Source organism: Pteronotus mesoamericanus, unplaced genomic scaffold (genome assembly GCF_021234165.1).
Source record: "Pteronotus mesoamericanus isolate MK-2021 breed Mesoamerican mustached bat unplaced genomic scaffold, CSHL_Meso_final contig_98, whole genome shotgun sequence".
NCBI classification, from domain to species: domain Eukaryota; kingdom Metazoa; phylum Chordata; class Mammalia; order Chiroptera; family Mormoopidae; genus Pteronotus; species Pteronotus mesoamericanus.
Window position 1 is genome coordinate 8,147,963 of NW_026555295.1, and position 11,094 is coordinate 8,159,056.

At 36.6% G+C, this 11,094-nt stretch overlaps 1 protein-coding gene across 1 annotated transcript; it reads left to right on the top strand.

Moving 5' to 3' along the window:
- Window positions 1-1,822: 1,822 nt before the first annotated feature.
- On the top strand, window positions 1,823-7,403 carry TMEM17 (transmembrane protein 17). The gene is made up of 4 exons (XM_054586958.1): window positions 1,823-1,969; window positions 5,280-5,383; window positions 5,542-5,655; window positions 6,621-7,403. The coding sequence occupies exons 1-4, from the start codon at window positions 1,870-1,872 to the stop codon at window positions 6,897-6,899; spliced, it is 597 nt and encodes a 198-aa protein (XP_054442933.1). The 5' UTR covers window positions 1,823-1,869; the 3' UTR covers window positions 6,900-7,403.
- The last annotated feature ends 3,691 nt before the right edge of the window (window positions 7,404-11,094 follow it).

Consider the following 11,094-nt stretch of genomic DNA (forward strand, 5'->3'; position numbering starts at 1 on the left):
AGAATTGGAAGTTAACCAGATTTTCCATAACATATCCAACCAGAATTAACAGCTTCCTCATCTGTGTGTGCTTCTTTACAAATGTGTATTGTACATTTGTCTCTATGTCTCTTACTCTCTCACTGGGCTGAGCTTCTTGAGGGGGTGGACTAGATCCCTAATTAGCCTATTACAATGTCATGAAAAGTAATAATAAAGTAAACATTAATTGAATTATTTTGAAATCCTAGCCTTGTTGTAGTTTTCTCCCATAACTTCCTGTTGATTTATATAAATATTTCAGGTTGTTTTTTGTTTACCGTAAAAATATTGTTCACCACATACGAATCAGGATGGAAGGAAAGAATGAAAAATAGGAAGTGTTAGTGAAGAATTTGGAACAACAGGAATGTTCACATTTTGCTGGATCTGGAGCAATAGGAATGCTCACACATTGCTGGAAGCAGTAGAAATTGGTACAACCACTTTGGAAAGCTGTTGGATCATATCTCATAAGCCAGCAATTCCACTCTTAGGAATAAACTCAACACAAGTGCATGCAAACATTTACCAAGAGGCATATTTTTACCAAAAGTGGCATTACTGATAATAGTGCCAAACTAGAAAATACACAGATACTCATCAACAGTAGAATGGATAAACTTACTGTGTTATGGTCACAAACGGCAAGGAAAAAACTCTACATTCAACTCTATGAAAGAATTTCATAAAAATAAGTTTGGTTATTTAAGAGCTAGATTTTTTGAAAAGCACTTGTATGATTACTTTTACATAAATCACAAAAATAGGCAAAACTATGCTCTTAGAGATCAGGAAAAGTCAGCTGGAAGTAGGACTTAGTGACTTAGGAAATAGGAAGGGGGAGCTTCTGGATGTGCTGGTAGGGTCCTATTTGTTGATCTGGGTGCAGGTTACACGTGTAAATTGAGTTGGTGCCCTTTGCTGTACGTACAACTGACCCTTGACCTGCCACAGTATAACTTGTCAGCCCTTCTCATACATGGATTCCCAACCATGGATTGAAAAAGTGTATTTAGTTTTTAAAAAAATAATAATAATACATTTTATTTGAAAGAAGCTGAAAAATACAGAAATGTTTTGAAAAATTTAAATCACCCAAAATGCATGATCCAGAAATAACTACTATTAACATTTTGAGTTATTTCCTTCTAGTCTTTTGAAGTCATGGTGCTTGTGCTATACCTCCTCTCCTTCTCTGCTCCCCACATATTTACACACACATATTTTACCAAATTAGGTTCATTTTTACTTAGTTTTACTTCTGGTTCTTATTTTTACTTGAAGTTAATCCTTATCAAATATTCATTGCAAACATGTTTTTAAAGCTTCAGCCATATATATTCCATCAAATGTGTGTGCGTGTGTGTATACACATATATACACTTTTCTAGGAATATATGATTAGGAATATTATATATTATACATATAAAGTCCTAGAATAGGAGCTACTAGGTCATGAACATTTTTCAAGCTCTGCATTCGTTTTGTACTTCCTTCCGGAAAGGTTGCATCCCACTGGCAAGGTGTGAGTACTCCTTGTATCAGAATCCAAACCCAGGTCATTTATTATTATTTCTACGCGTTTTTAAGACACTGGGACTTAAAACAGGACTAAGGAATCTGCCGTTTTACATCCAGCTGAGGAACTCAGCAGGAACCAGCTTTTTCCCCACACCCCTACTATCCAGGCTCTCTGGCTCACAACCTGCGCCTCTTCACCCGCGCCTCCGCCTGCCTGCCTGCCTGCCTGCCTGGCTCTGGGGCTGCGTGCGCCCGGCCCCCAGCGCCGCACCGCACTGTTGCTGGGGGAACAGGAAACCCAGCCGTGAAACGCACAGAAACCCAGCCATGGAGCTGCCGGATCCGGTCCGCCTGCGGCTGGGAAACTTCAGCCGGACAATGTTCCAGGACTCAAACCGGACAGGCCCCGAGTACAACGAAGGTCCGGGTGAGTGGCCCGCCCAGGACCTGGCTCGGGTTTGGAGCAACGGATTATGCCAGTACCTAAAATGGCAGTTTCGCCTTCAGCTGGTTCTCTGCAGTGCGGGGAGCACCCTGGATGAGAGGCCACGCCGAGAGAGAGCTGGGGATGGGACGTAGCTGGGCCCTGATGGCTGATCATGCTGAGGCCGGGCCCACGAATTGCAAGCAGGGCGGCCGAGGCGGCGCTGGCCGTCCTCAAAATAATATAAATACTACAAAAGCCGCTTTCGCAGCACTCATCTGCGAAGGCCGGTGTTGCTTTTCCTCGGCGGCGTCTGCCCTGGCTTTTCTATCCTAGAGTGAGGGAATCACTCCTTCCCACTCCCCACAACCACCCCGGTAAAATATCTTTTCCTTTTCTTCTTTCCTAACAGAATAAGTACGTTCCACCACAGGCGGTTTTCTGGCAGAAGAGATGGAAAAGGGTTTTTTTGTTTTTGTTTTTTTTTTTAATGAATCATTTTAAACCACTATCCACTGCAGAGTGATGGCCACACTAGCATCGCTTGCAATGGAACACTCCCCCTTCCTGCTTCTCCTTACCCTCCCCTGCGCATAGCTCTTCACTTCTGGTTACAAAATATCATGATGCTACTACTTGCAACCTGACGACAAGGAATAACGCAGTTTCCTTTAAAAACAGTTTCCCCTTCTTAAATCATGATGATAGACAATGTGCTATCAACCAAATCCGTATGGTTTTTATCACTGAACTCTGCTGGAAACAGAAATCTTTTTCTCTTTCTTGGTTTAGGAATTGTTAAAAGCGTCAGACAAAAGTAAAGTCAGTTTCTATAGTTGCATTTTTTTTTCTACTTGATTACTTGCCTGTCCCTCCCAAATTTAGGCCTCTTCATGATTTAGGATGTACAGAGAAAAACATAATGTGAAAAACTAGATTTTTACTTTTCCATTTCTAAAGCTAAGGCTTAACAGGCTCTAAAATCTGATGAGGCAAGGGGTCAGGGGTCAGCAGACATTTTCTGTAAAGGGCTGGATAGTAAATATTTTAGATTTTGTAGGCGGTAGATCTCTGGCAGCTGTAGATAGTGGTAACTGGGTAGGCAGGGCAGTGTTCCAAAAAACTGTATTTGTGGATACTAAAATTTAAATTTCATGTGATTTTCCTTGTCAAAAAATATTATTCTTTGATTATTTTCCACCAAGCATTTAAAAATGTGAAAAAACACTTTTAGCTCACTTGCTATACAAAATCAGGCAGTTGGCTGGTAGGTTGCCTATCCCTGATTTAGATTATAAATGTTTAATTTAAATTCAATTTACAGAACTCAACTTAGACTTTTGCAAAATTTAGTGAATTCATGTCTGTGCTTTCAAGGTTAATTTACATATTAATTTGATTTTCGGTTGCATGATTATCAGTTCGATCTGCTGAAATTCAGATATAGCAAAACTCTTAAGATGTTATTGGACAAAATTTTTAACATAAAAACTTCTTTGCAAAATTTGACTACAGTTCCTGCTCCAAAGGTATTAAAATTTTTAGCTTAACTAATTTATCATTTTTCTACATTTTCTTTGTGGATCTGGTGTAAGTTTGATTATTTGTATTATAATTACAAGTGTATCATTACCGTGTCCACAGCTGACCAAGAATTGTACTATTATTATGAAAAAAAAAACAAAACCCTAGAATGGCGAGTTGCCTTCAGATTTGACAGGTTTTAAGACTTCATTCTTTTATCAGTAGTAATTTAATAAATAGGTGCAAGCAAAGTACTGTATATCATAATTATGACTTTAAAAAGTAGATCATAATGATCAGACATATTCTTGGGGACTAAAAGAAACCTTGTTATGAGGCCATGATTATCCCTTATAGTTTAAAATTATTAAATGACAGGTATAAGTTGTGGAGAAAAAGAAAAATAATCTGTTTTTAAGAAATTTATTTGAGAGACTTTGTAAATTCTTACAGTTAGAACAATTGATTTCTAAGTATGTATCTGCTCCTGTTAGAATTTAGTAAAATTTAGGGTGAGAATGTAGGATTCAATTTAAAAAATAAAATTCTTATTTTAGGACCCTTCTCCATTACATAAAAGCAAAGATTGATTGTACAATCAGTCTTAGATAAATGAAATTCATGTATCACAAATGACAGTCTGTTCTCATTAATTCATTCTGTTTATGTGTTTTTGATATTTATGATCTGTAAAGCAAGATGCTAGATTCTGTGAGGGTCTCAAATTTGGGTAACATGTGGTCTGTGTTTATATTGAGGCTGTTTATAAGTGAAAGAAAAGGGACGGGGACATATATTTATTATCTAGTGCCTCCTAAGTGCCAGGCATGGTGCTAGAGTGAAATGTATTATCTCTAATCCTTACAAGCAATCTGTGAGATCACTTTAATGTTACCATTTTACAGATGAAGAAATTGAAGGTCAGAGAGGTTAAATAACTTATCTTAAGTCTGGTATCTAGAGTTACTGGGAAGTTTGGGGACTTCCAGGTTTATTTGGACTCCAAAGCTCATGATCTCTTCACTATACCAGACTGTGTCTTGAGTACACTATACCAGATGGACGGCTGTGGTAGGAGCAAAGGCCTTTAGTTAAGGCCTGGCTCCAACTTTACCTCTTCTGTCACAGAGGTCTGTTTGCTTAATCTCATCAGCCTTGATTTCTTTATAAATAAAATGGAGAACATGGTTCTCTGCTAACACTTCTTATACACAAGTTAGAGCGATAACCTACAAGGGAGATTTCTACTGGAGTCGGCGAGTACAATCAAGAAAAAATTTATGGAAAAGTGACATTTAATTGAATATTAATGAATGGGTGGTATTAGGGTATGCTGAAAAGGGATGTGTATATAATTAAACTTTGGGGAGATTCCTTTTTGTATGATATTAGTTTATATGTGAGAAAATAATTTTCATGTATTTTATGTATTCATTTTACAGGCTCTTTACACAGAACTCTACAAAGGCAGTAATAGCAATTATTGTGTCTCAATGGGATTTATATCGATATTCTGCTTCTAATCTATACCAGTAGTGTGCCGAAAAGTCAGCAGAATCTAATGGCAAAATGCTAAAATAATTGAAAATGTGAAATATACCCCCAAGTAGACGATATATGAACTAAATAGTATGATGGTGAATATTTCCTTTCACTGGCAATGATTATAATGAGGCTTAAAATTTGGAGTTTTGTTGAGCCAATATGATAGTTATTTAAGGAACTAAAGGATTTATAGGCATGGACCAGGAATAAGAGTTTGTCCCTTTTCTCTCTATTTCTGTCGTAGATAATGAAATGGTTTCCAGTTTGGCATTGCAAATGTCACTTTATTTTAATGCTTACTTTTTCCCACTTTGGTGGGTGAGCAGCATTATAATGCTTCAAGTGAAGGTAAGTCTATACCCTAATACTTCTGCTAAGGTCTCTTTTGCACATCCTTGGCATTGTTGTATTGTCAATAAAATATAAGTTCTTAATTTCTTTTTAATCTCAGGTCAATTTTACTATATGTGAGATTTTACAAACATGTTTATTTTTGTTTTTTTTAGTATCCAATTTTGCCTGATTACTACAAATTCATTGTTGTCACCGTTATCATCCTAATAACCTTAATTGAAGCTATCAGGTTATATCTGGGCTACATGGGTAACCTACAGGAAAAGGTAGGCTCCTCTTCCCTTTCTTTCAGTACTACACATAAATGCAATAAGGTTTTCATAGCAAGGGAAGGGCGGACGGCTGTGGTAGGAGCAAAGGGCTTTAGTTAAGGCCTGGCTCCAAATTTACCTCTTTTGTCACTGAGGTCTGTTGGCTTAATCTCATCAGCCTTGGTTTCTTTATAAATAAAACGGGGAAAATAAAATAAATAAATAAAATGGGGAAAATATTTCACAGTTTTGTTGGGATTAAATGAAATAATCTATATAAAGTACCTAACACAGTAAGCAATTAAGAAGTGATCATTTTTTCTCTTCTCGCCAGTCTTGAAAATAACTTGGTCAATTAAACATGTTTATTTGGATCCTTAGTAAGAAAATGGGAGGAAATTATAAGCTCATTTTCTGTACTGGGCACATGTTTTCTGAATCATCATGCTGCCTAAGCAGGTACAGCTAGTTACCAGAGTTTAGGGATAATGCCTAAAGATTCCTAAGATTTCCTAGGCCATTCATAACTAGCCCCACCAAGGCCTGTCTCACTGTATTTCTTGCTATTTCCTAAACTAAGCATCCATTCTATGCTGACATGTTGATTCCCAGTCATGCTCATCCCACGTCTTTGCCTAATTACCTTCTTGCCTCTTCCTCTTTCTACCCTGCTTTAAAAGCCTATATCCTAAATTCTTTCACCTACCCTAATCCCTCTCTTGTCTTAACTTCTTGTAGCAGTCAGTCTATATTCTAAACGGTACATTTAATTATTCACTAGGTGTAGTATTCTAGTGTTGTCACATAAGTTAGTTTTCTAATGTAGACTGTAAGTTCTCTGAGGACAAGGACCGTGTTTTACTCCTTTTGAATTACAGAGAGTACAATATAGGTTCATAGTAGTGTAAGCATTTGCTTGTCTGTATAAACAAAAGACTGTACTTCACTGATCTGATTACTCTTAATATGTGTCATTTCAGGTTCCTGAGTTGGCTGGCTTTTGGCTTTTGAGCCTTCTATTGCAGTTGCCTTTAATTCTTTTCTTGCTCTTTAATGAAGGCCTAATGAATCTGCCCTTGGAAAAGGCAGTACACATCATCTTCACTATGTTCCTTACTTTCCAAGTTGTTTCAGCATTTCTTACCTTGAGGAAAATGGTAAATCAGTTGGCAACTCGTTTCCACCTCCAAGACTTTGACAGGCTCTCTGCAAATAGAGGAGCTGTGAGAACAATGAGATCCTGTATAGAAGAGATTTAACCCAGTGCTGTTTAGTGAAGATCTGAAAGGTCATTCTCAAAGACTGCAAGAGTTAGGAAAACATCAGAGATCTAGCATGAGAAAAAGGACAATGCAAGTGCTTGGAACTGCATACTCTCCAGCAATGAAATGCAAAGGTAGAGGGTGATGACAGACTGTACCGTGCAAGAAAGCAGTAAGTCAACGCTGAAGCCTAGGTGTTTTCCACCGATGCCAAATATCTTAATTTTTTGGTTGTTGTTGACTTTCTCAGGTGTGTAGAACGCTGTGTTGATGGTTAGTTTATCATCTTCACAGCAATATTTCTCCTTAGTATCTACCACATTTCTAGTTAGAAATGTGTGTATTCCTTTTAAACTTGTAGCTATCCATGTCTTAGCACATGGAAATGCTTATCAATATTGTGGTATATTAGACTATATTTGTAAACCAAGACACCAAATTTTCATGTATGCTAGGGTTAAATTATAACCCTAATCTCAGCTGTTACCCTGAGGTTAAGAAGAGAACAAGTGGATTATCATGGTATTTAGGAAATATTTTTATCATAAAATTGTAACTTTCATAAAACCATGTTCAGTATTTATGGAGATAGTGGTATGCAAAATGTCTTTACAATAAATTATAAAATATTTATATTAAAGTATTTGTAACAAATCATTCATGTCTTACACAGTTCTTTTGGCTGTGGGTTTATTTTTATTACACAGTTGCAAGGGATGGAAGGAGAAAAAATATGTAGTAGAGAGCTTTACATCAGTATGTAGTGGGCACTGAACTAAGCACATTAATCCTTGTGATCTCATCTCCTAAATCATTATTCACTGAAGAACTGCCTCATACCCATAAATTCATATGAGGCTTGATTTGAAAACCAGGGTGCCTCTTAAACCACAGTGAGAGCTAAGGTGACCAAAGGGACTATACTCATGATCATAAATAAGCATGTTTCCTTGCTACTAGGAAAAACCTACTTAAGGAAATTCTGGTAAGAGCTTGCATGGGTGTATCTGAACATTATAGTAAAGTGACTATATATGACTGTCTTAAGAGATATACAGTAGTCCCCCCTTATCTGCAAGGGATATGTTCTAAGACCCCCAGTGTATGCCTGGGGGTCATAGGGTATGAACATAGGGTATGCCTGAAACCTCAGATAGTACTGAACTCTATATATACAATGTTTTTCCTATACATACATATACCTATGATAAAATTTAACTTATAAATTAGGCACAGTAAGAGATTAGCAACAATAACTAATAATAAAATATACTGTAATAAGTTATGTGAGTATGGTTTCTCTCAATATATCTTATTGTACTGTACTCACTTTTTTACTTCAAGGAAGCACTTTATGGCTTCTCTTCAGCATACCTTAATTGTCAACAGCACTATTCTTGCACTCTGAGGCCATTATTAAGTTAAAAAAGGGTTACTTGAACACAGGCACTGCAATATTACAAAAGTTGATCTGATGACTAATGGGCAGATAGCATCTACCATGTGGAGATGCTGGACAAAGGGATGATTCACATCCCAGTCAGGACAGAGCAGGACGGCATGAGATTTCGATCATGTTACTCAGAATGGAGCACGATTTAAAACTTAGAAATTGTTTATTTCTGGAATTTTCCATTTTAATATTTTCGGTCTATGGTTGATCACGGGTAACTGAAACTGCAGGAATCAAAACTTCAGATAAACAGGGACAAAACTAATATTTTCTTCTTTACTATAGGGAAATGTGACATTATAAGTAAGGCATTTTACTGAGAAACAGTTGTAGCTACATTAAAAAATTGTCCTTTCCAATTTCCCTTTTCTGTAATTCATGCTCATCTTAGAATTTCCATGTTTTGCCTTATTTATTCTTATATTGATTAATTTTTTAAAATGTTTTCACTTCCCACTCTTAATTACCCCTGACCAAACTATTGATGCTAATTTTATTTCTGCTTTTTATTACACCATTCAAAGATTCCCCAGTCCCTGCCTCATACACTGTTAATTAATCTCCCTCATACCAACCTAGTCACAGGTACACTCCTAAAATTTGAAATTCAAAATAGAATTCTGTGTGGAAAGTACTCAAAATTTGTTTCCAGATAGGACTAGGTGGGTGATTCTGTCAGAAAATGTAAAATAACACTAAATCTACATAGCAGGTAAATTAGGAAGATAATCAAAAAAGACTTTAAACAATTGTATCCAGAGTTTTGTTTTAAATAGCAGAGACTATGACACATTTAAACTTTAATTTAGGATTAAAAGATTAATAGCTAAAATACTGGAGTCATAATTTTAAAATAGTAAAAACTAAAAATTTTGGAAAAAAATTCTATTTATTAAAATTCTCCAAAAACTTATTTTCCTGTTAATAGCTGTATTCCTTACAATGCAGATATAGTAAGGGTGGAAAAGAAACTAAGAAAGTCAGTTGAGAAAATGACAATCATTTGTTTTTCATCTAAACAATAAAACCATGATTTCTTGGTTAGGCTGAACCAATATTTTCTATCAGTTTCCTATGTAAGCATATGAAAAATCGAAGTAGAGAAGATATTTACATGTCAGTACATTTGGGATTTAGGTAGTCCTTATTTTTATTTGAATATTTTTTTTATCCTTAATTCTATTACACCTTTCTCTCCAGGCGTTCATAACACTGTTCTGAACATTTCTTGTTAGGATGTTGAACTTCACAAATATTTCATGTTTCACATTTTTTTCTTCCAGAGTCTTTCTCATCACAAACAAGGTAGATGTACATTTCTGTAAATCAGAATGATCTTTTAAAATTGGATTTTAATCAACATGTCTTCAAATGCCTACCTAGTACATGGAAGAAATAATGAAGGGTTCATGGACAAATAAGATGTGTTCCCATGTGGAAGGTAAAGTATTTGCAAGACAATGTTAAGACAAGTAGTAAAGTCTGATTTCATCAGGGAGGTGCACTGCATAAGTTTCTACCTGATAAGTACCTGACAGATAACAAACAGTCCTTGGCTTCCAGCATATCTCCGCTCTTTGTTCCTAGCTCAAAGCGTTGAGGATTAGCACATTGGCCATTCCTCTTCATCAGTTAACAGTCCCTAGTTCTCTCATTGTCAGAGCACAAGGAGAGAACATGGGAGATAGAGGTGCAGTTAAAAGACACAAACCCCGATGTTCATTGCAGCGTTATTCACGGTGGCTAAGACATGGAGACAACCAAAGTGTCCTTCAACAGAGGATTGTATAAAGAAGAGGTGATACATATATACATAATGGAACACTACTCAGCCATAAGAAAAGATGAAATACTGCCATTTGAGACAACATGGATGGACCTTGAGAATATTATGCTAAGCAAAATCAGTCAGTCAGAAGAATCTAAGAACCATATGATTTCACTCACACTTGGGATATAAAACTGAAACTCAGAGTCACAGACAGCAGCGTGGTGGCTACCAGAGGAAGGGAGTGGGAGAGAGTAGAGCGTAAAGGAAGCCAAATATATGGTGATGAAAGATGATTTGACTTTAGGTGGTGGGCACACAATGGCAGTATACAGACAATGTATCATAGAAATGTACACTTGAAACCAATATGATCTTATTAGCCAATGTCACCTCAGTAAATTTAATATAAATAAACAAACAAACAAATAAACACATTCACTGAAACTTGCCTGTCCACACAATAACGAAAGTTTACTGTCCGGTGGAAAAGGCAGATAAATCATTGAAAACCCAGTGTGATGGGGGCACTGGAGGATCCCAGAGAAGGAACATAGAAAGGATGAGGAATCTGAGGAGCCTTCCTAAACGAAGTAACATTTGAGATTTGGAGAATGAGTGAATATTAAGTGTTAATTTTAGTAGTAAGAAACAGAAATAATAGGGAGTATAAGAACTGTTTCATATAGTTTGTAAAGCTGGTGGAAAGGGTACATGAGGTAAAAGGGTACAGAACAAGGTAGAGAAGCTTGGGAAGAGCTAGTAAGCTATGCTAAAGCTTTTAGTATTCTGAAGACCTCAATAGTTTAGACAGTGATATATCACAAACATTTAGGTTTCAGAAAGACCTCTCTGAAGACAGTGTGGAAAATGGATTCAAAGTTTGGACTAGAGGAAGAACTTGATGGTAGTAACTTCAGAGAGAACAAGCTGGCCTGGAAAAAGTCAGTGGCAGTGAAATAAATTTAAGT

What these genes read in the sequence shown, in the direction of transcription:
- TMEM17 (XM_054586958.1), top strand. Translation starts at nt 1,870, where the DNA reads ATGGAGCTGCCGGATCCGGTCCGCCTGCGGCTGGGAAACTTCAGCCGG. An exon ending in CGAGTACAACGAAGGTCCGG is followed by an intron (nt 1,970 to 5,279) that starts GTGAGTGGCCCG and finishes TTTCTGTCGTAG; the next exon opens with ATAATGAAATGGTTTCCAGT. An exon ending in TGGGTAACCTACAGGAAAAG is followed by an intron (nt 5,656 to 6,620) that starts GTAGGCTCCTCT and finishes GTGTCATTTCAG; the next exon opens with GTTCCTGAGTTGGCTGGCTT.